This window comes from Aquarana catesbeiana, linkage group LG10 (assembly GCF_042186555.1).
Source record: "Aquarana catesbeiana isolate 2022-GZ linkage group LG10, ASM4218655v1, whole genome shotgun sequence".
NCBI classification, from domain to species: Eukaryota; Metazoa; Chordata; class Amphibia; order Anura; family Ranidae; genus Aquarana; species Aquarana catesbeiana.
This window is the reverse complement of record NC_133333.1, coordinates 59604709-59632080: the sequence shown is the minus strand read 5'-3', so window position 1 is coordinate 59632080 and position 27372 is coordinate 59604709. Positions and strand designations below refer to the sequence as shown.

At 42.2% G+C, this 27372-nt stretch overlaps 1 protein-coding gene across 1 annotated transcript in view; it reads left to right on the top strand.

The window, feature by feature from the left end:
• POLD1 (DNA polymerase delta 1, catalytic subunit) overlaps positions 1–27372 on the top strand; it is a 340630-nt gene that overhangs the window by 161558 nt on the left and 151700 nt on the right. The window contains exons 18-19 of the mRNA XM_073602248.1: positions 14898–14993; positions 15081–15218. Coding sequence (XP_073458349.1) covers positions 14898–14993; positions 15081–15218 — 234 coding nt within the window. The remainder of the gene's footprint in view (positions 1–14897; positions 14994–15080; positions 15219–27372) is intronic.

Sequence of the window (27372 nt, the reverse complement as noted above, 5' to 3'; positions counted from 1 at the left end):
TGACACATTCTTTGTATCCACCATTGTCTGTTTCTACTTTGTATATATGACTTAATAGGCTTTTTACCGTACCACTCCATTTGGTCGCTATCTATCCTCTCATCTAGAATTCTAGCTGTATCCGGTGTGTCTCCAGTAGATGCACCTGACGAGAAAGAGAAAAAGAAGGGAAAAAAGAAAAACAACTACAAAACCCAACAACGAACAAAAAATAAACAAAATACCATTAAGGCACGAAGAAATAACACAAAACCCACAATATGTGATGTTTCCACTAAGAGGAAGACTAATCCGTGAAGGGGTGTACTATCCGTACCCAGACTTGTCTTCCCTTCTGCCAATACGCAGAATACAAAGTCTCTTTTATTGGGATCGACCTATTGGGGGACAGATGGGTAATGGCATGAATAGAGTACCTAGTACTCCCCGGGCATCCTAAAACTAAAGCAACCAGTGACTTCAGATCTTCCTCTTACACAAAAAAAATACAATTTTTTAACAAACCCTTGGGGAAAAAAAAGGGGAAGCAAGATGAGAGGAAAAAAGAGAAGAAAAAATTAAAATAAGCTGAAAATAAGTAAAGTACGAAAATCTAAGAGAAAATCTAGGAGAAAATATTCCTTTCCTAAATATATATTTTCTCGTTCTCATCTACTAATCCTCCTCCCCCCATATCTCCTTCCCTGCCACAGATTCTCCTTATATTGGACCTAAACCAACATTCAGGTAGGCCTATCAGCAGTTGGGCTTTGGCCACATTTATTTGAATGGGTCTTCCCTCGACCTCTAACTGGGACTTGATGCCATTACTCAGGACCTTGTAAAAGAGGTTTACATATAGTTACATAGTTAGTAAGATTGAATAAAGACACCAGTTCAACCTGAGTGTGGGTGTGTGCCTACAATTGTCCCTATCCCTATACATTGTGTCTCATTAAGATGCTCATCTATTATTTATTTAAGGTACCCATATAGCGCTGTCAATTTATGCAGCGATCCACACATACATCGCACACTCGCATCGGTCCCTACCCTCAAGGAGCCTACAATCCAAGGTCCCCAACTCACATTCATTTACTAGGGCCAATTTTTGTTTTTTGGACAGAAGCCAATTAACCTACCAGCATGTTTTTGGAGTGTGGGAGGAAACCGAAGTACCCAGGGGAAACCCACGCAGGCACAGGGGGAACATGGAAACTCCAGGCAGGTAGTGTTGGGATTCAAACCAGCCACCCTTTTTACTGCTAGGCGAGAGTGCTACCCACTACACCACACTGTGCCGCAGTGTTCAGTGTTGTTTAGTCTCCATTCTAGGAAATCCACTAAAGGCAAGTCCAATAATTCTAAAAAAATTTGCAAGTCATCCTTAGTTTGAAGAACCGCCGTTTTTCCATTCCAAGCAGCTATTATACAAAAGGGAAAGCTCTATTGATATTTCACATCTACGGCCCGCGTGGCTTCTAATAAAGGTCGAACAGTCTGACGTTGCATGAGTGTGTGGTGTGCTAAGTCCAGAAATAAGGATATCTGAGCTCCATCAAATTCCATTGTAGGTCTATTGCGAACTGCCTTCATAATGGCTTCTTTCGTCGAGTATCTATGCAATTTGCATATAACATCTCTTGGTCTGTCTGCATTCTGAGGGACATAAGATGTGTAGAGACCCCCAAAATTTGGCAAAATAAGCTGGTCACTGTTGGAAGCAAATCGGGGGCCCGTTTTACTTTGTGCAACCCCCGTATACATGTTTTCATGATCGTCCATTTGATCCATTAGAAAGTTCAAAACTTCTTCATGATATTTAGCCATTTCCTGAGTGTCAGCCACAGCTTGCTTAATATCATCCTGTCCTGTCTCCACTTCTTCTACTCTATGTCTCAGAGCCACTATGTCTTCCCTAAGCCCTTCCACAATCTGTTTACATGACAATTCAACAGAGGCAATAAGTGATTGAATATCTTTTTAGTAAGGAGGGCTCTCGGGTGTTCTCTGAGATCTCTGCCCATATCCATCATTGAAACTTCTGTTTGAGATATAGTCTGATCAAGGGAAGATGCATGGGTCAAGGGAATAGAATGCTGTGCCTGCACTACAGATATTGTTCCTATGGAACTGACTTTATATGAAGGAGATCCTTTGCTGGCAGATAAATCAACGCTGGGCGTTTTAGTGCCACAATTATCTTCCCAAGAGCCGCCACCGGGGGGCTCTTTGAGCTCCAATGACCCCCTTCTAACACAGGAAAATCCTGATTGAGCCCCTGTGAGTTTCTGTCAGGCTCATAGCCAAAGGACTGGGGATCTTTCCCAGCTGTAGGACTACAGTCAGCTGTTAAGGGGTTCTGATCTACAATTATGGATCCATGGCTGAGCGCTGCAGTGCTTCCCCCCATTACTAGGCTCCCGCGGCTGAACCCTGAGGGTCCACGGCCATGTAATGGTGAGCCATCTTCATACCTCATTTGTCCGCCTTTAGGATCGGGGAGCCCTGCTTTGTTCCCTCTTGGCCAGACGTCTTCTTAGTTGTATGTCCGTGGTCTGTACTCTGTGGAGACAGGCTCGCAGTCCACCTGTTTGGGACTTCCCTCTGCCGAGTGGCTGTGGAGCTCTGCGGCGACGTGTCGACATAATAGGTCTGGAGGAGAAGAGCTGTGACTTAAAGCTGCTTGTTCTCCTGGAGCCCGGGGATCTCCACACGCTCACGTAGCACGTCTACTCTCCTTACTACGCCCCCCAAGGACAAAGCCTCATCGACAGGGCGACTATTAGTTGTGCACTCCACAAATCTGGCCTTTATGGACGAGTGACAAGAAGAAAGCCATTGTTGAAAGAAAGCCATAAGAAGTCCCATTTGCAGTTTGCGAGAAGCCATGTGGAGGACACACCAAACATTTGGAAGAAGGTACTGTGGTCAGATGAGATCAAAATGGAACTTTTTAGCCTAAAAGCAAAACGCTATGTCTAATGGAAAACTAATACTGCATATCACCCTGAACACACCATCCCCACCGTGAAACATGGGGGGTGGAAGCATCATTTTATGGGAATTAGGCTTTTCTTCAGTAGGGACAGGGAAGCTAGTCAGAGTTAATGGTAAGATGGATGGAGCCAAATAAAGGTCAATCTTAGAAGAAAACCTGTTGGAGTCTGCAAAAGACTTGAGACTGGGGTGGAGGTTCACCTTCCAGCAGGACAATGACCCTAAACATACAGCCAGAGGCACAATGGAATGGTTTAGATCAGGGATATGCAGTTAGCGGACCTCCAGCTATTGCAAAACTACAGGTCTCATCATGCTTCTGCCTCTGGGTGTCATACTTGTGGCTGTCGGAGTCTTGCTATGCCTCATGGGACTTGTAGTTCTGCAACAGCTGGAGGTCCACTAATTGCATATCCTTGGTTTAGACCAGTGGTTCTCAACTCCAGTCCTCAGGACCCACCAACAGGCCAGGTTTGCAAGATAGCTGAAATACATCACAGGTGATATCACTTGCTGCTCAGTGATTGCAGTATTCTAGTCTGCAACTCCCCAAGGTAATACTTAAAATCTGGCTTGTTGGTGGGTCCCGAGGACTGGAGTTGAGAACCACTGGTTTAGACCAAAGCATATTCATGTGTTAGAGTGGCCCAGTTAAATTCCAGACCTAAATCTTATTGAGAATTTGTGGCAAGATTTGAAAATTGCTGTTCACAGATGCCCTCCATCCAATCTGACAGAGCTTGAGCTATGTTGCAATGAAGAATGGGCAACAAATTCACTCTCCCTAGATGTGCAAAGCTGATAGAGACATACCCAAAAAGACTTGCAGCTGTAATTGCAGCGAAAGGTAGTTCTACAAAGTATTGACTCGGGGGCTAAATACAAATGCATGCTACACTTTTCAAATATTTATTTGTAAAAAAAAATTGAAAACCATTTATCATTTTTCTTCTACTTCACAATTATGTGCCATTTTGTGTTTGTCTATCACATAAAATCCCAATAACATACATTTATTTTTTTGGTTGGAAAATGACAAAATGTGGAAAATTTCAAGAGGTAGAAATACTTTTTCAAGGCACTGTATTACCAAAGGTTATAAACACTTGTATCACATCCAGGTTTGTCTTCAGATACAGTCCAATACTAGTGCAGATGTTCTTTATTAAACCTCCAAGATAAATAAAGCTACACTTACATAAAATTGCTCTGACAACCAGTACCAGTGAAAAATGTGCTGCTTCCATTGCTCCTTACGATTCTCTGCTGCAAACGTATCTACTCTGTCTCAGCCCTGACCAACACATTTTGTCACTACTGGACTTCATCAGGAACTGTATTATAGGAGGGGGATAGGAATGTTGGGGGTTTTGGAGTGCAGAGTTTAAGTATAAACTTATCATTTAAAATACATTGTATTGCTTGTGCTTACAGGTGCTGTGCTTACAACTTCTAGCACTGTCTATAGTGTAAAGCCAGAGGAAGATGGGAACCAAGGTCTGCATCAGTCTAGGTCTTTGTGAATATTGACCCCCCCCCCCCCCCCCCCCAACACAGACTTCTTCTCATCAGGCCCTCTCAGTCTTTATATCTATGTTGCACTAATACACAGCAGTGGATACCTTCATCTGAGCCCTATAGGGGGACTAGAATTTTAATGGATTGTGAAAATGTTATCTAACTGCTACTGTTTACCCCTGATAAGCTGGTTTTGGAGGTGTCTGCATTGTGCCTCCTTCTCCACTGTTTGTGGATTGCAGATACCTGATGCAGTTGTATCATGTCTGCACATCCTTGAAAGTCCGATAAGCTTTTATATTGAAACATATACTGTCTCACTTTGACTCCAAACAAAGTGCTAGAGAATGTTAAAACGGTACTGACCTGTAGTGCACAGACCATGGTCTTCTTCAAAAAGCTACCCTTTTATATATACAATTTCTCAGCACATGCCTATTGCAATGCTGTAATTTGCATAAAAATATGCCTTTTTTGGATTATTGCACTTACACAATGGCAATGATGTTCTATCCATTGCTTGTCAGTTTTCAGATCTCCCACACTGGCTCAGATTTAACTTTCTGTAGTGTGGAATACCAGAAAGCCTTTCCGGTTTTGCTGGTGGCTTCCTGTTCTTAACATTTTTTTAATGTTCTGTAAAATGATGAGCTGGAAAACACCAGCTGAGGTCATCATGTAAAGCACAGACTGGGGGTGATTGTGTCATTGTCGGCGGTAAATTTAGCCATCAGGTGTCAGTAACACCATCTGGCGCCCTTCATTCACTCCAGTTTATATTTATCTTGTGCTTATAGTAAATGTTTGTATTGCTGGTTCTCTGTTTTTATGGTTATTTTAACTGGCTGCTTATAATAAAATACATTTTTTCAGATGTTTAATCAGTGTTGTACCTCAGGCATGCTATGTCTGCTATATATGCCCTTTGTACTTTAGTAAAATGTTTTGAGCAGACATAGCATGCCTGAGGTACAACACTGATTAAACATCTGAAAAACACTCCCCCACCACCAATCACTGACTCCCCTCATCAACATTTTTTCCTTTTCAAATATTTTATTGAATTTTATAATTTACAACAAAATTCCATTAACAGAGCATGTACAGTAATATAATAGGAATAGACATTCCATTAACGGAACAGTACAATAATACAGTAGGAAAAGGCATAATCATTCAGGAAAGCTTCTCCTATAAAGGTAAATGAAAATAGTTAACATATTGGGTTGTAGGATAAGATTATATAATATGAAGTGTCGTAATCGTAGCTTCATGACAGCTATTTGACAATAGTTAATATTGAAAAATTAAGTTAATTTAAATAATATGATCAGGTCATCAATGAAGAGAACAAACAAGGCCAAGGCTAAATCCAAGGAAAAAAACAAGCTTAACTTACCAACCAGCCTGCAGAAAACCAAATAACCTGTCTAACATTATGCGTTAAAAGCAGGGTTTTAGTCTGCACACATTTGCAAATGCATGCGTAAGCCACAGAGCCTCGTCAAGGCACCCTGGTATCTGTGGTACTTAACACTAACTTATAAGTGTCCCCACAGTGGAGGCACATGCATTCTGATAGGTGAGAGCAGGTGGACTGAAGGGGAGCCACCCCTTCTTAAGGGTACAGGAGTACACTGAACACCCAGCATATAGCACAATGGCTGCAAAGGTGTCAGTGCGTTGCCTGACCAAAAAACATGACACGACATCAATGAAGAGAATAGAGGTGAGTGAGCCTATAAAGAATAGGGGAATAAATTAGGCTATACCAGGGCCAAGGTCCTACTTTTGGGCTGATCTGGTGTGTAAGTCAAGAATCCCAGCTATTCAAAACATCTGTCACAGTAGATTAGGTAAATAAAATGGAAATAACCAAGTGGGGGGGATAGTGCACGGGGGGGGGGGGAATAGAAATGCCAAGGGGGACCAATGGTTTTGAGAATCAGGTAAAGGTAATCATGGTAATGGGGCAGGTACCACATACTCTCAGGGAAGAATTAGTGAGCAGTAAAGACCAGGGAGTAAGTAATGTGTAATCCAAGTGCTCCATAAGGATTCAAATTTAGAAACTTTGTCTAGCAGGATTGCTTCAGTTTTTGAATCATGGATTCTGTAACTCTTTGTTTGACACTATGCAAAGTGAGTTTTATTTCCACACTTTTGCTATAGTTTAGCTGCCATGGTTATAAAAAGTAGTAATTTGAATTGACAGTGTGTTATGATTTGTGATTTACTGTTTAGAAGTGCTACTGTGGGATCGGGTGTTAAGGTTATGTTAAACATGGTAGAAAAATTTAGATATTCTGGATGGGACCAGATGCCATCTGGTTAGTACCTTTATTTGTTTCAAGAGCCACTATATTTGGTGTCGCTGATTTAGTTGCTTGCCAGATTTGAGTCCAATCTAGTACGTTTGGTTGAAGATTATCAGTTTCCCATTTGGTTGTGTAAGTTGGAGAAGAGGTTACATGAGAGTAATTGTTCATAAATGGCAGAAATAAGTCCACGTCTGTTGGGGGTCAGATTTGCAAGCATTTTAAAAGACCATAAAGTGTGGGGTTTGTATGTCAGTGGGTTTCTTGTGTTTCAAAAAAAATTGGAGATATCAAAAGGTTTCTGTGGATGGAAGAGAATGTTTTGCATAAGTCTGGGAAAGGTATGATATTTTGGAATTTGAAAAAAGGATGAACTCCAATCAAACCTACATCTGACCACGCTGAAAAAGAATTTGGAAAGGACCAGGCTGGGTAGGAGGGGTTACGTAAGAAGGAGAGGAGGGAAATTTGTTAGGATAGGAGTACAAATCTGGTTTTCAATCTGTTCCAGATGGAAAGGCTGTGTTTGGTAATAGGATTTGTGATTTTTTTCCGCTGTGTTAACCATAGTAAATTTGTGATAGATAAGGGATCACAGTCGACTGACTCCAATGATACCCATAGTGGAGTTTCCTTCGTAGCATGATATTTGAATAATTGTGCTAGTTGTACTGCGTAGTTATATTTGGTGAAATCTGGCACACTAAGACCACCTCGAATACAGGGGGAATATAAAGTTAATTTGGGTAAAGGAGGTTTGAGTTTGGCCCAAATTAATTGAATGGTTTTACGTTGTAATATACGTAGAAAATGTGAAGGGATTGTTATGGGTAGCACTCTAAAGAGGTATAAAAGTTTAGGGAGGATAGACATTTTGATCACTGTTATTCTACCCATCCATGCCAGTGGTAAAGAAGACCAATTTGCTAGGAGCTTAGTAAGTTGAGTAAGCATAGGTGGGTAGTTGACTGTGTAAAGATCAGTTGGATTTGCTGTAAAATTAATACCTAGATAGGAAATATGTGTAGTCCACCAAACGGGGAGAGAATCATGTAGTTTGGAGAGTAGGTAGTAAAGAGATGTTTAGAGCTGTAGATTTTGGAAAATGTATTGATAGGCCCGATAAATGTCCAAATGTGGAGAGAATGTCCATGAGAGGTGGTGCTGATAACAGGGACGAAGTAGAAATATCAGGACATCATCTGCAAACAGGCATAATTTGTGGTGATGGCCCCAAGTTCCAGGCCTTTGATGTTTTGGTTTGATTGCATGAGTTGTGCTAGGGGTTCGATGGCTAGGGCAAAGAGGAGAGGGGACAATGGGCATCCCTGTCTGGTACCTCTCTCAATATTAAAGGCGTCGGAATGCTATCCTAAGTAAGATATATAAGCTTTTTGGGTATTGATATGAAGTATCAATCCAATGCAAGAAACACTTTCCGAACCCCCAACGTTGGAGGATTGTATGTAGATAAGGCCAAGATAGCGAGTCAAAAGCTTTTCGCATATCTAACGAGAGGAAATAGGTTGTCAGGGCTGGACTCAGCCCTTTCTTTTCTGAGCTGGCCGCTCAGCTGTCGGCTAATTGCCAGCTCCCATCTCTCTCCACAGTTACTCAGCTGTTGTTCATATCCTGCTTGTCAGTCCTGCCTACTTAAGCCGTCCAGTCCAGAGGAACTCTGCCTTCGCCTTGGTCAACATCACAAGAAACATCTCCTGCGTTCCTGTTTAAAGACTGGCTTTGCTGACATCCCTTCTAGCTCCAGACCCTGCTTGCTGTTCCACTACTTTGATCCATGACGTCTGGCTTGGCTGACTATCCATTCCGGTTACTGAACTCTGGCTATGTTTTGACTACGTTTTGTTCTTTTTACTTTTATTATTAAACAAGTGTCATTTAATTGTAGCTCTGTCTCGGTCTGATTTCATGGTTTCTGACACAGGTAGGGAATACGACGAGAGCGGGCTGTATATGTCAGAAGTGTAGCTTGGCGAATATTGTCACCAGCTTGTCTGAAGGGGTTAAATCCAATTTGGTCTACGTGGATCAATGTTCCTATTAAGGGATTAAGTCAGGTTGCAAGAATTTTGGCCAATATCTTAATATCTAGGTTAAGAATAGATATTGAAAGAAAGGGGGAATGATTAATGCGCTACCCTAAAAAACATATATAAAGCTGCTACAAACCATGTGACAAAAATGTAAAGAAAGAATCTAAATCAATTGTAGCGCTGAAAAACACATATGCAAATGGATACTGTGCACATGAAAGAAATGTCCCAATAATGACGTGTTATGGTGAAAAAAAGAAACAGTCCATAGTGGATATAAGTGATCCGTATGGTGGTTGGTTCGACTTTTCAACGGTCAGTACAGATGTCATCAAGATAAACGGAAAGATGGAATACGCTTACCGGACAAGTTGGATTCTACTGCCAGAAGCATAGAATCAGTAGGGCTTTATGCCACCAAGGGCAGAGGTGTGGAACGGTGGAGGCAAAGGTAGAGCCTCTGCTGGGCCTGGGTATCCCTCTTGCTGGGCCTGGATGTCCCTCTTGGTCCACTGGAACAGGCTCCGGATGGATCCCAAACGAACGAGTGCTATCTCAATTCCTCAGGACATGTGAAGAAAAGAGGGATGCTTCCACATGGTGTAATTCAGGGGTGTTTTTTATTTTTTGTTAAAAAAACACAATAAATGAAACATAAAACGTGATCACGGGTACAAAGCAGTGTGTGGGGTAATAAAAACGCCCTACGCGTTTCGATCCAAAAGATCTTCAACAGGGGCATATGGGACCCTCATAACACTGCCTATATTTATAAAATGGTGTATGCAATCAAATAAAACACAAGACCAATGGGCTATCGACAATTGAACAACAATTAATCTTATTGGCCTAGTTGGAGGGTCATCTGATGGGGTGTGACCCACCTTCTCCTAACAGCCAATCTAGCTATTTGTGGCAAAAAATGTATGTGACACTCTGTCCCTTGAGGCAGGCATTCCCACCTAAATCTATTGTGATTGGTCCGGGTCACCATAGGAGTCGACACGCTAGGAGCCCGGAAGAGCAACAGGACTCTCGCATGTGACGCCGAAACCCGGAAATGTGCGGAGCGCACGTGGTGGTTGCCAAGCAACCCTGCGCGCTGCGTCCAGAAAGCCGGCGAACACACACCACGTGTTCGCACGGCAGTCACGAGACGCCCAATTGCCTTCCCCTGTGACGCACAACGTCGTTCACATGTGGGCGGTATATATGGGTCGCTGAGCAACACAAACACAGTGACGGAGATGGCCATAACAAAGTAGGCATGTCCGCACTGCGATCACCTGACTTTCTATAAATATCTCACATGACTGTGGATACAAATGGAGCACCTCCATGTGGTGAAAAGAATAATTACATTCAGGAAACAAACTTAAAAAACAAATGACAAAAATATAATCCGGTTTGTGTGTGTCATTTGTTTTTTGTTTAAGTTTGTTTCCTGAATGTAATTATTATTTTCACCACATGGAGGTGCTCCATTTGTATCCACAGTCATGTGAGATATTTATAGAAAGTCAGGTGATCGCAGTGCGGACATGCCTACTTTGTTATGGCCATCTCCGTCACTGTGTTTGTGTTGCTCAGCGACCCATATATACCGCCCACATGTGAACGACGTTGTGCGTCACAGGGGAAGGTAATTGGGCGTCTCGTGACTGCCGTGCGAACACGTGGTGTGTGTTCGCCGGCTTTCTGGACGCAGCGCGCAGGGTTGCTTAGCAACCACCACGTGCGCTCCGTACATTTCTGGGTTTTGGCGTCACATGACGGCCGCGCGAACACGTGGTGCGGGTTCGCGGGCTTTCTTGACGCAGCGCGCATGGTTGCTTGGCAACCACCACGTGCGCTCCGCACATTTCCGGGTTTCGGCGTCACATGCGAGAGTCCTGTTGCTCTTCCGGGCTCCTAGCGTGTCGACTCCTATGGTGACCCGGACCAATCACAATAGATTTAGGTGGGAATGCCTGCCTCAAGGGACAGAGTGTTACATACATTTTTTGCCACAAATAGCTAGATTGGCTGTTAGGAGAAGGTGGGTCACACCCCATCAGATGACCCTCCAACTAGGCCAATAAGATTAATTGTTGTTCAATTGTCGATAGCCCATTGGTCTTGTGTTTTATTTGATTGCATACACCATTTTATAAATATAGGCAGTGTTATGAGGGTCCCATATGCCCCTGTTGAAGATCTTTTGGATCGAAACGCGTAGGGCGTTTTTATTACCCCACACACTGCTTTGTACCCGTGATCACGTTTTATGTTCCATTTATTGTGTTTTTTTTAACAAAAAATAAAAAACACCCCTAAATTATACTATGTGGAAGCATCCCTCTTTTCTTCACATGTCCTGAGGAATTGAGATAGCACTCGTTCGTTTGGGATCCATCCGGAGCCTGTTCCAGTGGACCAAGAGGGACATCCAGGCCCAGCAGAGGCTCTACCTTTGCCTCCACCGTTCCACACCTCTGCCCTTGGTGGCATAAAGCCCTACTGATTCTATGCTTCTGGCAGTAGAATCCAACTTGTCCGGTAAGCGTATTCCATCTTTCCGTTTATCTTGATGACATCTGTACTGACCGTTGAAAAGTTGAACCAACCACCATACGGATCACTTATATCCACTATGGACTGTTTCTTTTTTTCACCATAACACGTCATTATTGGGACATTTCTTTCATGTGCACAGTATCCATTTGCATATGTGTTTTTCAGCGCTACAATTGATTTCGATTCTTTCTTTACAAGAATAGATATTGGTTCTTTTTACTTTTATTAAACAAGTGTGATCTAACTGTACTTCTGTCTCGGTCTGATTTCATGGTTTCTGACAGTAGGCGAAGGCCATGAATTCAGAAGATGCAGTCAGTCCACTTGTTGGTAATATTTTTTCCAGATTGACTGAACTGGATCACCGCTTAGATCAATTCGCCATGGTGTTACAAATGCTCCTGAGTCACACGGCTCACCTGGAATCTCCCACTGCACTGTGGCCTCCCCGGTACAACCTATGTTGCAGGCTGACCCTGCTGCTGCGCCAGTTTCTGTGCAGACACCCACCTTGAGTGTAACCTCTATAAGAGGTATGTCTGGTTCCGCTCCGCTTCCCCAGTGATTTGGGGGTGATCCAGTCCAATGCAGAGGGTTTCTCAACCAGGTTGAGATAAAAAAAAAAAATACATCAAAATGTTCCTAAAAATCTGGAGAAAAAAAATGAAAAAAATTTTTTTTTTAACTTACCAGAAATGGCTGTTGCTAGGCAGATCGTACTAATCTGCCACTTCCTACACCACGGTGATCTTCAGTCTTCTCCTCGCCTGGTCTTCTGGGGAATGGGGAGCACTGTGTTCTGGGAACTGTGTGTGTCCCACAACACAGCGCGCCCCATTCACAAACAGACAGACTCGCGCATGCGAAGTAGGAAACGGGCAGTGAAGCCGCAAGGCTCCACTGCCTGTTTCCCTTAGTTCGAATGGCGGCGCCGGGACCCAAGAGCCGAGGGACGGGGCGGCCGACATCGCGGGCACCAGGGACAGGTAAGTGTGCTTATTAAAATAAATAAAAAAAATCTTGGTTTTTACATGATTAACTTTGCTTTAAACTGTTAAGTCTTTTTTCATTTGAACAATATGTATAGGGGCATATTTATAAAGCAGTAAATGTCCCATTCACCAAATGTGTACATCAGATGAATAACTCAAAACCAATTAAACAACATAAACCTTTCTTCTTCTTTTTTTTTTTTTTGTCTTTTTGTCTTTTTTACTGAGACTGGTGTTTGTTTGTTTTTTAAAAATGAAATAAGACTACCCTTCGTGTCTTGGGGTCCTTAATGTGTATCTACATCTACATTTTTAGGTAAAGGTTAAAAACCCTGTCAGGGTGATTTCCCTTCTGTAATGGGGAAAACCTTTTTACCATACCAGCAGTACCGGCTATAGATATACTAATGCCCTGTACACAAGACCGGTTTTCCCGCCAGAATAAACTCTGAAGGTTTTTCCGACAGAATTCTGCTCAAGCTGTCTTGCATACACACGGTCACACCAAATTCTGACTGTCCAGAATGAGGTGACGTACAACACGTACGATGGGACTAGAAAACGTAAGTCCAATAGCCAGTAGCCAATAGCTTCCGTCTCATACTTGCTTTGGAACAGCATACAGACGAGTGGTTTTCCCGATAGGAATTGGTTTTGTCGGAAAAATTTAGAACATGTTCTCTTTCTAGGTCCATCAGAATTTTCAACGTAAAAAGTCAGATAGGGCATACACACGATCGGAATATACGATGAAAAGCTCCCGTCGGACTTTTTTCTGTCAGACATTCTGCTCATGTGTACACAGCATTAGAATTAGAACTCAAACTAAAAACCTTCAAATAATGTAGGGTCTCTGTAAAATTAGTTGCTGCTTTTTAAATATACATCTTTAGAATGGAGAAGTTCTGTTACATTATTTACAGGTATTATGTAACAAGTTTTTAGATAAAAGTATCATGTGTACATCAGCAAAGCGATAACATTGCTATGTGGGTTTGTTTTTGTAAATTGACTTGCACTGTCTTAGGAGGAGGATGGAGAGCAGAAGCCAGCTTTGTTCAGGTCTGGTCATTTAAACAGTATACATTTCTTAAAGCTAAATGGCTAATTACACAGTAATACATACTATACTTAAAACTTCTTTCTGCTAAGCTAGTCTGCTGCTCAGCCAAGTCCTGGACCTCTCTGTACATTGTACTGCCAGTGAATTGATCTCCTTGAAGTGTTCACTGCAGATAGGCAACACCCTTGGCCTACGGCCTACAACAGTTTGTCAGAATATTTCCTGTGATTTGTAAAAATTTTTTTTTTTTTTATTTCCTATGATCTTCAGCTCCATCTTGTGGCCATAATATGGCATTTTCCTAAATGACTCCTGTCAGGAATATACCACATTATGGCTACTAGATGGAGCCAATCTTTTATTAATTGGAATCCGAAGAGTGCCATTTGCCACAGTTGAAAGTAAGAACAATTTAAACTTTTTAAGCAATGTTAGAAAATCATGGCTGGCAGCAGAGTGAAAAAAGTGCATTAAAGTAAAAATACGGGCAAAATAAACAATTACATGCTGCAGTCTGTCACTAGTATTAGCACAGGCATTTTTGTTTTTCTGCGTCCCAGCAAAACATTTTCTCTCCTAAATCTGCCAGTAGATCTGTTATTTTTTTTTTCACTTCTTTAACTGTGCAAAATATCCAGCAAAAGTACAAGTTAAAGGGGTTGGAACAAACCATATGTCATTGAAAGGAATGCTGACAATAGTCAGCTTGTGTTACTGTTGTTTAAACCAAAAGTATAACATTAAAATCTTATATCCAGGGATAATCAAAGCGAAGACTGAGTTTTGAAGTTTTTATATGCAACTAACTATTTTACTAGTATCATTTTAACTGTTGTGTATACCAATATATTTTTTTTTATGTATAGAGCCTTAATTTGTTTTTAAAAATACCCTTTTTTTGTTTTGTTTTTTAATAGAGAAGTAGAGAAATAGACCAAATGCATAGAGAAAGAAAAAAAAATTGTTTTCATGTAAGGTGTAGTGTGTTTTGTGTAATGATTACTATTCAGATATATTCACTAAATGTTTTATCGTATTTCTCCTAAGTGCAGGGAACCCAGTTATTTGTAGTTCTTGATATATACAGCAGCTGTATGATTAATATACGATTGCATCTAGTTTAGATTTCTAAATATTAAAGGTAAACATTATGTATGGGCAATTTTGCATGTGCATTTTTCCTTAAAATCACAGAAATGCTGTGTGTTAGTCCACAGAAATTAGGAGTTGAGTGCATTTCTGTCAAATCCTTGGGTATTTTTCTGTTGATGCAGGGTCTTTGAAGAGGTAAATTTGGGAAAATGTGCACGTACTGCATATGGTGTGTGGGTGTGTGTTTTTTGTTTGCTTTTGACATACTGTAGAGCAACATTTCAATCAGTATTTTTAATATGGAGGTTTCCTTTTATCTGCTTTGTAGAGTGTCACTGGCTTTGGGAGACAGATGATTGAGAAGACCAAGCAGTTAGTAGAATCAAAATATACTCTTGCCAATGGGTACAAAGCAGATGCCAAGGTGAGAGCTCTGTGATTTTTCTTTGTCAGGCCTCTGGTCCAAAGTAAGAGAGATACTCCCATAACTGATGTCTGTGTTTCCCTTCAGGTCATCTATGGTGACACGGACTCTGTGATGTGCAAACTGGGAGTGCAGACTGTGAGTGAAGCCATGGAGATAGGAAGAGAGGCAGCTGAATGGGTATCTAGTCACTTCACTCCCCCTATTAAACTGGAGTTTGAGAAGGTATGTATCTTTCATATTGCCGGTATGTCTGAGCTTGGGCACACTGTATAAGCCTTATCTTAGCAGTCCTTGGCTTAGGATGAACATACATGATCCAGTCACATTTTAGGGAAGGTAATCCCTTGAGTGCCATGTAAATTTGCAAGGTCACCTCTGCCAGTCTTACCAAGTTTAGGTTGGTGCAGAAGAAGAGAGAGGCAGTGGCAAACCTTTCTGATACAAATTATCTTGAGATATATATAGATATAAAGGACGCATGCTCTGAGTATATCAAGCAGGTTTGTAAATCAGACCAACTATACTACAAATTGATGTGATTATATTTAAAGAAGTATCACTTCATTTTCATTAAATTGTTTATTAAATCCCCCAGATACCAAGTCCCATTCTGATTCTTAGCCCCTTTGTGTATTTAAAAGCACATTTTTAATTCTGTTTGAGCTGTTATAACTCCACCCTGGCTAAAGCCCAATTTTTAGAGGCGTTCCTATGGGTGGGGCAACAGCCAATGCTATAGTCGCCACCCCCTCTCCAAGTTTTCTATTGTGAACAACCCTGCAGCACTTACTGTTAATTTACAAATTCAATAATAAATTATCAGTCAGAGCTGCCGGGCTGTTTGATAGATCTGATAGCACAGTGCATATTTCCCAGCAGCTGCGGGTCTACCACACAGCCCTGAAGCATTGACTGATTGTGTACTATCAGGAATGAACAGTCAGTGCTGCAGGGCTGTGTGATAGATCTGCAGTGTATAATTTCTAGCAGCCGCAGAATGATAACACACCCACAGCACTGACTGTTCATTTACAAATTCAGTAGTAAATGCGTTGAGGGGCTGTTTGATCTGGCTACTGGTAAACATACACTGCCCTGACCCGCAGGGCTGAGAAATCTTTTGCTTGTGTTGTAAATGGAGCTGACCCCTTCCCCTGCCCATTCACTTAAATTAGAAGAGAAGTGGTTTAACCTTAAACTGCGTAGAGGGTTCTTTACTGTAAGAGCGTATAATGTGTAATTCTCTTCCACAAGCAGTGGGTTCAGCAGGAAGCATAGATGATTTAAAAAAACTATTAGATAGGCACCTAAGCGACCTTAACACACAGGGATATATCATTTAATACTGACATAAACGCGCACACACACAGGTTGGACTTGATGGACCTGTGTCTTTTTTCAACCTCACCAACTATGCTGCACTCTGCCTTTCTCTGGAGTTCATCACCTGTTGCTAAAGGTGATTGCAATCAATCGACCCTCATTAAGCATTTGTCTCCTTGCTAGCCGTGTAGTCTGATCAAGCAGGTCCATTCAACCAGGATGGATTGGAATGGGACAAAGTGGTACATGCACTTGGTCCCTGAATTATTTAAAGATTTTAAAGAGTGAACGATACTTCTTCTTTAACCACTTGACCACTGGGCACTTAAACCCCCTTCCTAACCAGACCAATTTTCAGCTTTCGGTGCTCTCACACTTTGAATGAAAATTACTCAGTCATGCAACACTGTACCCATATGAAATGTTTGTCCTTTTTTTCACACAAATAGAGCTTTCTTTTGGTGGTATTTAATCACCGCTGGGTTTTTTATTTTTTGCGCTATAAATCATAAAATACTGAAAATTCTGTAAAAAAAAAAAATTTATTTGTTTCTGTTAAAATTTAGCAAATTAGTAATTTTTCTTCGTAAATTTTGGCCACAATTTATACTTCTACATATCTTTGGTAAAAATAATCAAAATTGGTGTATATTATTTGGTCGGTTTGAAAGTTATAGAGTCCGCAAGCATTGGCGCCAATCTCTGAAAATTGATCACACCTGAAGTACTGACGGCCTATATCATTTCTTGAGACCCTAACATGCCAGGAAAGTACAAATACCCCCCAAATTTCTTGGAAAGTAGACATTCCAAGAAATTGGCAGAGTATTGGCACTGAGCAGCGCTGTAGGCTGGATCTGTAGTGCCCACAGTGCTGCAAACGATCTCTCCCTCTCTCTTCTCTCACTGTACAGTGAGGGGAGAGAGGAACCGACGTCATGAAATTACGCCGGTTTGTTTACAAGTGATGCTCCGTCATTTGACGGAGCGATCACGTAGTAAAGGGCCGCTATTAGCGGCCCTTTACTGTGATCCGTGGTGCGCCGGGTCGGTCACGGATGTTCCTGGGGGCGCGCGATTCTGTGGGGACGTCCATGGACCTCCACCCAGAATAAGCTGACAGCGCTGTAGCCGTCTTTCGGCTATGGGCCGGTCAGCATGTGGTGAAGGTAACTTAGCCTGGGAGAATATCCAGAGGTCTCCCTCAGTAGAAAAAAAAGGTGCTACTACCCCAGATTATGTAGAGATCCTCTTGAGCTGTCGGGTGCAGGATGTGTGGCCGCTCAGCTGCAAATGAAGTAAATGGATAGACAATCGGCAACGCCATACATGCTCTTCAAAGCATCCAAATTTGTTATTGTAACTCCATAAAAGATGAATTTATACTGCAGATGTTAACGCGTTTCAGCCATAGTGGCCTTGTTCACAATAGTTCTGTACAAACAGTGCTGTACAAAACCTTCATTGGTCACAGAGATTTCCAATTAACTTAATTGTCAAATTGAAACTATGAAACCAGAAAGCGAGGAGGGTTAAAATTGTTCTCAACAGGCAAACCACAAAAATAGGGCGGCACAGTGGTCTAGTGGGTAGCACTCTCACCTAGCAGTAAGAAGGGTCGCTGGTTCGAATCCCAACCACGACACTACCTGCCTGGAGTTTGCATGTTCTCCCTGTGCCTGCGTGGGTTTCCTCCGGTACTCCGGTTTCCTCCCACACTCCAAAGACATGCTGGTAGGTTAATTGGATTCTGTCTAAATTGTCCCTAGTATGTATGAATGTGAGTGAGGGACCTTAGATTGTAAGCTCCTTGAGGGTAGGGACTGATGTGAATGTACAATGAATATGTAAAGCGCTGCGTAAATTAACGGCGCTATATAAGTACCTGAAATAAATAAATAAAAAAAACAGGAAGAAAAATAAAAGAATAATAATAAATGAAATATATATGTATATATAATCCAAAATAATCATAGTTAATCAGTATAACAAAATAGAAAAAAGTGAATGACCATGGGGAAATGGGAAATCAATAAGAGAGACAACAGAATATGAGAATTGGTGGAAAAGGGGAAAAAAAAAGAACAATTATATGATTAATGCAGGGCTGACTGATCTTTTGCTTGTGTTGTAAAAGGAGCTGACCCCTCCCCCTGGTGTGCTGCATGGCTGCGCCTCTCTCTAGAGTGGTGCACCACCTGCTCCTAAAGGCAGGTTCTATCAATCAGCCCTCATTAAGTATTTGTCTCCTTGCTAGCAGCATGATCTGATCAACCAGGTCCGTTCAACCAGTACGAATTGGAATGGGACAAAGTGCTACATGCACTTGGTCCCCTGAGTTATTTAAAGAGTGAACGATACTTTTTCTTTAGGGTAACTTAGCCTGGGAGAATATCCTGAGGTCTCCCTACCTGTATTTTATACATCAGCCAGCCTTATGCTGATGAGACACAGAAAATACAATACTATCCCTAAGTAAGCACAGGAAACACAAATCCACATTTAGTATAAAGGAACCGGTACTATGCATGGTCCCTGTGTTATTGTGTTTCCTCTGGCCAGACAGGATCACCGTTTTTTCTTTTTTCATCTGCCAGGCCTTTATGCTAGGTGGCAGGGCTGAAATTTTTTGTTTCTTTGTTTCTGTAATAAAATTTAGTTTTCTCCTTCACTAACGGGCACTGATGAGGTGGCACTGATATGTAGAATTGATGGGCACTGATAGGTAGCACTGATGGATACCAGTAGATGGCACTGATGGGCAGCACTGATGAGGAGGTACTGACAGGTGTTACTGATTGGCACTGTTATGGCACTGACAGGCGTTTCTGATGGGCACTGACTGGCAGCTGATGGGCACTGATTGGCATTGTTGTGGCACCTCTCATGGGGGCTGTGCTGATAATCAATGTGCTGACAATTTACTTCCAATTAAACGATTTGCTTTTCGGACTAGCATCAGCTCCGAGAATATTCACAAAAGTGTTAGCGGAAGCGCTACAGGCTTTAAGGTCAGAAGAGATCTTGATAATACCATATTTGGACAACCTACTCTTATTTGCAAAAATGTCAGCGGAATTGGAAAAGTCTTTAAACATAACAAAAAATCACCTTCAGGAGCTGGGGTGGATTTTGAATACAGAAAAATCTAATTTTCTCCCAGCACAGAGAGTTACTTTCCTGGGGTACATAGTGGTTTCCCTAGTGGCAAAAATCTTTTTACCAAAAGAAAAAAAGTAACGCTAATGGGGGAAACCGACAGGCTCATGAGGAATCCCACAGCATCCATCAGTAAGATAATGAGGTTATTGGGACTGATGACAGCTGCGATTCCGGCAGTGACTTGGGCCCAGACTCGCATGAGAGCTCTTCAGGGGTTCATGTTGTCAGTATGGGACGGTCACCAACAATTACTGAACAATCTGCAAGAAAATAATCTGTCGCTAGGACACTGCTGGAAGCAGGTAGACCCATTAAGAATTACAACAGACCCAAGCGCATGGGGCTGGGGAGCTCACATGGACCACCAGGCAGCACAAGGAAAATGGGATCAGTCCTGGGCCAAAAAGTCTTCCAATGCAAGAGAACTGAGAGCCATCTGGAAAGCCCTAAGCAACTTTGCATGCGGCATAAAGGGAAAACATGTATTAATACTTTCAGACAATATCACTGCAGTATACTATATCAACAAACAAGGAGGCACATGCTCAGCAATCCTCAGAGAAATTTGCCTGGGCAGAGAATGTTTTTTCCCTTGCAGCAATACACATCAAAGAGAAGTTACATTCATTAGCAGATTTTCTGAGCAGGGAGCAGATCACACATACGGAGGGAGGGGAGTCTGAACCAGGATGTATTATGATGCTAATTGCTGAAAACTGGGGCTATCCAGAAATGGACCTTTTTGCTTCCTCAAAAAACTCAAAAGTAGGAAAATTCTTCTCGATACACAGGGATCCGAGCAGTTTAGGGTTGGATGCATTCCCTGGTCAGGGAAGCTATTGTATGCATCCCCCCCCCCTTCAGGCTCATTCCGAAAGTCTTACAGAAGCAAAGGCTCCGTTCTGGCCAAAGAGCATGGTTTCCTGCACTCCAGAAACTCTCGATCACAGACTTCTGGAAACTTCCAGTAAGAGAGAACTTACTAGTTCAAGGGGAAATGTTTCATCTGCTACCTGGCCGGTTTTCTCTGACCGCCTGGCTACTGAGGAGCAATTGCTAAAGAATAAAGGTCTGTCTCAGAAAGTAATTTGTACTATATTAGATAGTAGAAAAAAGTCCACCAATCTAATTTTCTCCAAAATTTGGAAGAAATTCTGCTACTGGCGGAAAGATAAAGGCAGGATCTTTGGGTCTATAATCCCAGCCGTACCTGATTTTTTTACAGGACGGTACAGATTTAGGTCTTGTACCCTCTTGCACACTCTTAAAGTGCAGGTAGTGGCATTATCCAACAATTTGGACGTGAAATTGGCAAAGTGATATTGCGGTGCACCCTCCAGAAGACCATCAATATTGAAAACCTTATAGCCCATGCCGAGGCGGGGGAAGACTACAGGAGCGCCTTATACTCCTAGCCACTCTTGCATCACCCGATATTTGACGATAAGGAGAGACGTCAGACGGCCCGCTATTTCTAACATGGCGCCATTACAGCCATGGTCTGAGCTTTCCCAGCAAATGTCGGACGTCTCTACACTACCGACCGTTGCGGGATCTGAAACAGCGGGGCTAGACTCCTGTACACCCATACAGGTGATTTCTTGCACAGACTCACAGGTATGCTCATTGAGCCCATATGCCCAGGCGCAAGCTGTGGAGCTAGATATCCGACAGCTTATTCAGGCTCTCCCCACTAAAGAAGATATACAGAAGCTGCTGGTCAGCTTAACGAGTACTTTGAGGGAAGAAATAGATGAGGTCCGCTCTAAAACCATTGCTACGGACCAGAAATTGATCAGAGATTGATTATGCTGCAATTACAAGCAGAAGACTCCGAAAACAGAAGTAGAAGGAATAATGTTCCGATCAGGGGGATTCCGGAAGCAGTTGCGGGGTCCGGTCTGAGAGATACAGTGACTGTTATTTTTAATCCGTTATTGGAGAACCCTCTGGACACCCTGATCGAACTGGACCGGTGCATAGGGTCCCCACTGCTCGCAACCCTGACCAGTCTACCCCTCGAGACATTTTGTGTCGGGTACACTTCTTAGGATATGGGAGGATATAATCAGGGCAGCATGGCAGAAAGGACCAATGGATTTCAAAGGGGTGGAAATTCAAGTGTACCCCGATTTGTGCTGCCAGACAAAGAACAGACGTTGCTTGCTGAAACCAATATTGGATCATCTGCGCTCCAGGGGAGCTACTTACCGATGGGGTTACCCATTGTCATTGTACATTACAAAGGATGAACGCAGTTTTAACCTATATGATCCCGCTCAACTGCCAGATTTATTCTACTTCCTGGGCTCAGAGACTAATGAAGTTCCCAACTGGACAGATCTTCCAACATTAGGGGAACAGGATCCCCAACAACAGTCGAGATTACAGTGGAGAGAGAGATCCCACTCAGGACGCCCACGCAGTCGCTCTGACCAACAAGCATCAGAAGATAGGGAGATATAATCCACATAGCTAGACCAAGGACTCCTTTCATCATCCCATACCTGGCCTGTCCCCTCTTTACCATCTTTTGGAGACTTTTAGGTTAAACTGTTCCTCTTCTTCTTTTTTTTTTTTTAACCCCCTCATGTTTTTTTTATTATAAATTCATGCTTTATATAATCATATGGGGAGCTGTTAATAAGCAAACTACAGGAGATTGGGGCTTAGAAACATTTTTTTTCTTTTGCACCTAATTACTACTCACTGAATGTTTTGTTATATATTGAATATTGCACAGTATCACTGTTTACTGATCAGGATGTTAGAGAGTAGTATATACTATCACTGCACACTGATTGGGCTGTAAGAATTTTAATACACACCATCACCACCCATTGATTGGGAGTTTGGAGGTTGTAGCACATTATCACTGATAGGAGGTTGAAGGGGGAAGGAAAAGGGGGCAAAAAAGGCGGGGGGGGGGGGGGGGAGAAAGATCTATATATTTTTTTTTTTTTTTTGCATATTGTTACCATTCTCTGACTTGGTTGTTAGGGTTATTGCACATTGTTGTTGCTCATGAATTGGGTTGTTAGAGGCTATTGCACACTGTTATTTTTAACTGAGTAAACTGTTAAAGGTTTTTGCACACCATTGTTCACTGATTTGGGGGTTACCCTGCAATGTTGTTGTTCACTGGGTTGGTAGGAGTTCTCAGTATACCATTACTGATCACTAGATTGGGATGGCGGAGATTGTAACACAATTGGCCAGCTGTTACTGTATCGGCTTTTTTGGCTGAGACTGCTAATCCTATAGGGCCTAGAGGTGAAGGGTTGGGGGATGAGACATATGGGTGATTGAACACTATGGCAGATTACTTCTAGTTGGGGATTTGCTATATGGGATATAGGATGACATTGGGGTCAATTCTTAGCATATGTAAGCTAATGTATTAATGACTTGTAATGTGAATGTGAAATTGCTTATCTTATGCCTTTTTGGAGCTGACGCAACGGGTCCTGAGCGCCATACACTTTTCATAAAATTCATCATAAACCCTTAGTGCTTATATCCGCGGATGCAGAGAAAGCATTTGATAGGGTTGATTGGACGTTTTTAACCACTGGGCACTTAAACCCCCTTCCTAATGAGACCAATTTTCAGCTTTCGGTGCTCACATTTTGAATGACAATTGCTCAGTCATGCAACACTGTACCTATATGAATTTTTTGCGCTATAAAAGAAAAAAGACCAAAAATTCTGTAAAAAAATGCATTTTTCTTCGTTTCTGTTATAATATTTTGCAAATTAGTAATTTTTCTTCATAAATTTTGCCCAAAATTTATACTGCTACATATCTTTGGTAAAAATAGCCCAAATAAGTGCATATTATTTGGTCTTTGTGAAAGTTATAGAGTCTACAAGCTATGGTGTCAATCATTGAAAATTGATCACACCTGATGTACTGACGGCATATCTAATTTCTTGAGACCCTAACAAACCAGGACAGTACAAATACTCCCCAAATAACCCCTTTTTGGAAAGTAGACATTCCAAGGTATTTAGTAAGAGGCATGGGGAGTTTTTTGAAGTTATAATTTTCTTCCACAATTCTTTGCAAAATCAAGATTTTTTTTTTCTTTCTTTTTTACAAAATTGTTATATTAGCAGGTTATTTCTCACACACAGCATATGCATAGCACAAATTACACCCCAAAACACATTCTACTACACCTCCTGAGTATGGCGATACCACATATGTGAGACTTACACACCGTGGCCACATACAAAGGCCCAACATGCAGGGAGCGCCATCAGGCATTCTTGGAGCATAAATTACACACATAAGTTCTTGATTACCTCTTACACTTTTGAAGGCCCTGGAGCACCAAGACAATGGAAACGCCCCAAAAATGACCCCTTTTTGGAAAGAAAACAACGCACATATAATCTATGAGGCATAATGAGTCTTTGGAACATATAATTATTTTCTACAGGTTTTTGGAAAATGTGTAAAGAAAATGCATTTTTTTTTTTTTTTACACAAAGTTGTCAATTTATACAATATTTCTAACACATAGCATGTACCAAAAATTACACACCAAAATAGATTCTCCTACTCCTAAGTACGGCAATACCACACGTGTGAGACTTTTACACAGCCTGGCCACATTGAGAGGCCCAACATGCAGGGAGCACCATCAGGTGTTCTAGGGGCATACATGTCAAATCTAATTTGACTACCTATTACACTTTTGTGAGGCACTGTGGTGGAATGGATGTGGCATGGATGAGCATTAATGGGGATGGATGAGCCGTGGATTGGGGTGGCTGAGTATGGATGGGATGACTGAGTATGAATGAGTATGGCTGGGTACGGCTGAGTATGGCTGGCTGAGCATGAATGAATGAGTTTTGCTGAGTATGGTTGGATGGGTGAGCATGGATGGATGAGTATTGCTGAGCATGGATGGATTGCTGGATGAGTATGACATCATGGATGGCTGAGCAAGGATGGCTGGATGAGGCTGCAATGGACACATATCAGCGCTGTGGGCACTACAGATCCTGTCCACAGCGCTGCTGCACCCGATCTCTCCCCTCTTCGCTCACACTGTACCGATCGGCACATGGAGAGGAGCCGGACATGGCGCCGGTTTGTTTACAAGTGATCGCTCGGTCATTTGACGGAGCAATCATGTGATAAACGGTCGCTGTGATCCGTGATGGACCCGGCGGACACGAATATTCCCAGGTGCACTCCCCAGGGGGTGCATGGGAGCGGGATTCTGGGAGGACATCAATGTATGCCTTCCCAGAGTTATCGAGCCACGCTGTAGCCGTCATTCGGCTATGGCGCAGTCGTTAACTGGTTAAAAGCTATGCTACAACACAGAGGCTTGGGGGCAGGGATGCAAAGCTGGTTTACAAGTTTATATTCTGTCCCGTTGGCTCGGGTCAAGATTAACAATATAATGTTAGATCCTTTTCCCATAGGTAATGGGATGCGCCAGGGCTGTCCATTATCGCCTATTATCTTTATCCTCACGTTGGAACCTCTTTTAAGAGCCATTTGCGCCAATTCAGATATCAGGGCATTTCAACAAAAGGAGGGGAACATAAACTTGCCGCGTACGCGCATGATTTGATTTTTTTTTTTTTATAACTTCCCCAGTTATATCCCTCCCATCCCCACTGTTGGAGTTACGCATGTATCATGCATTGTCCAATTTTAAGGTGAACTATAGTAAATCTGAGGCGATGGGGGTGGAGTTGAGCGTGCCCCTTCAGCACCAGATAGCTAACCAATTCGACTTTAAATGGACAGATTCCCATATATGTTATCTTGGGACAAAGATACCGAATAAATTAAATAGGGTGTTTGAACTTAATTTTTCCCCGATGGCGCGACAGTTCAAACTGGATTTTCAATGGTGGGACAAGGAGGTTTTTACATGGTTTGGTAGGACCAATATCATGAAGATGAACGTGATGCCAAGACTTTTGTACTTACTTACAGACATTACCTAGAAGGATAGGATTCTATTGTTCTCTCACAAGGCGTCATTGGCGAATAGGTATCAAGAAGGAGGGTATAAAATCCTTAGATGGTACAGAACACTGGCAGTATTACATCAGATATATCCTCAGGTATCAAATGTCTGTAGGCGATGCCAGGAATCTGAGGGTACTATGTTACACATTTTTTGGGAATGTCCAGGGCTGAAAGAGTTCTAGACGATGGTTGCTGAAATTGTTAAAACAATCACAGGTGTGTCTCTTGAAGAAAATCCATCAGCTTTCCTATTACATGACACCCCCTTATCCAGTGGTCATCAACCCTGTCCTCGGGGCCCACTAACAGGCCAGGTTTGCAAGATAACTGAAATACATCACAGGTGATATAATTTGCTGCTCAGTGATTGCAGTATTCTAGTCTGCATCTCCCCAAGGTAATACCTAAAACCTGGCCAGTTAGTGGGCCCCTGAGTACAGGGTTGATGACCACTGCCCTTATCTATTGAAAAATATAAAAACGCACTTCTAAAACATCTGCTTACCACAGCGAAGGAGTGTATCCTAGCATTGTGGAAGAGTACCACCCTTCCAACTAGGTCACACTGGTTTGCCAGGATAATAGAAATCTAACAAATGAAAAATCTTACTATGACACTGAAAGAGCAAGATGAGAAATATCGGAAAATCTGGACTCCTTATTTTATTTATAGGGAACAGATCTTCCCAGCCTCTCAGCAGTGAATGGCCCGCTAACTTGTCCCGCAGAGGTTATGTATTGGAAAATTGAGGGTTAAACGGTCAAACCCGTTCGGGGATATTTTTTTTTTTCCTCCCCTTCTCTCTTATTCCACACTAAACTGTGGTGCTTTAGTGCAAAAGTTTGCTGAACTATTATATAATTTAAAGATAATGTAGCCTAGCAGTATTTGTAATAGTAAACCTTATTAGCCATGAGATAGGCAAGATTTATAATAGATGTTATGTCTTAGTTGTGAGCTGTCTTGTGTAACTGGAACACTGTTTCTGTAAAAAATAAAGAATTTATTAAAAAATACAAAATTGGTAGACAACACTTTGATAAAAAGGTTCATCAAGGCAGTCTTTAGGAAAAGACCTCCTCAACAAAGGAGCCCCCCCCCCCCCCGGGATTTATTGTCAGTACTACAGAGTTTTATAAAAGAACCATTTGAACCTCTAGAAGAAAGCTCTCTAAAACTCCTGGGTAAGTGAATTACAATTGCTGAAGCTTACTGCCTCATTTTTCCCCGACAGAATCATTTTATCCATTGATCCAGAGTTCCTACCAAAAGTGTCCACCTGTTTTTCACAGGTCTCAGAACATAGTAATTCCGTCTTTCTGCGGGCAAGCATGCAATTTAAAAGAAGAAAATTTTCACAAATTGGATGTCAGGAAATGCCTCTTGTGCTACATCGAAAAAACTAAAGAATGAAGATCTGTACCAAATCTGTTTGTGCTGTACTCATGTCCTAAGAAAGGAAAAGGAGCCTCAAAAGCAACTATAGCTAGGTGGATGAGGTCCGCTATTGAGGAAGCCTATTCCATAGCAGGACTGCAGGCGCCACCAAAACTCAATGCGCATTCCACTAGAGCCTTGGCCACCTCCTGGGTGGAGAAAGCAGGCGCTACCCCGATCCGGATCTGCAAAGCAGCCACCTGGTCGAGTTTCAAGACTTTCGTAAGACACTACTGTCTGGAACTTCTGTCATCTACCGACCAGGCCTTTGAGAGAAAAGTGCTACAGGCAGTAGTCCCTCCCTAACGGGTATTATTTCTATGATGTCGCTCTCATAAGGCCTTCCTGGAAGATGACTTGGGAAAACTAAGTTATTACCTGTTAACTTGTTTTCCAGGAATCTTCCAGGACGGCGCTGTTCCCACCCTATGATTATGTAATTGTAATGA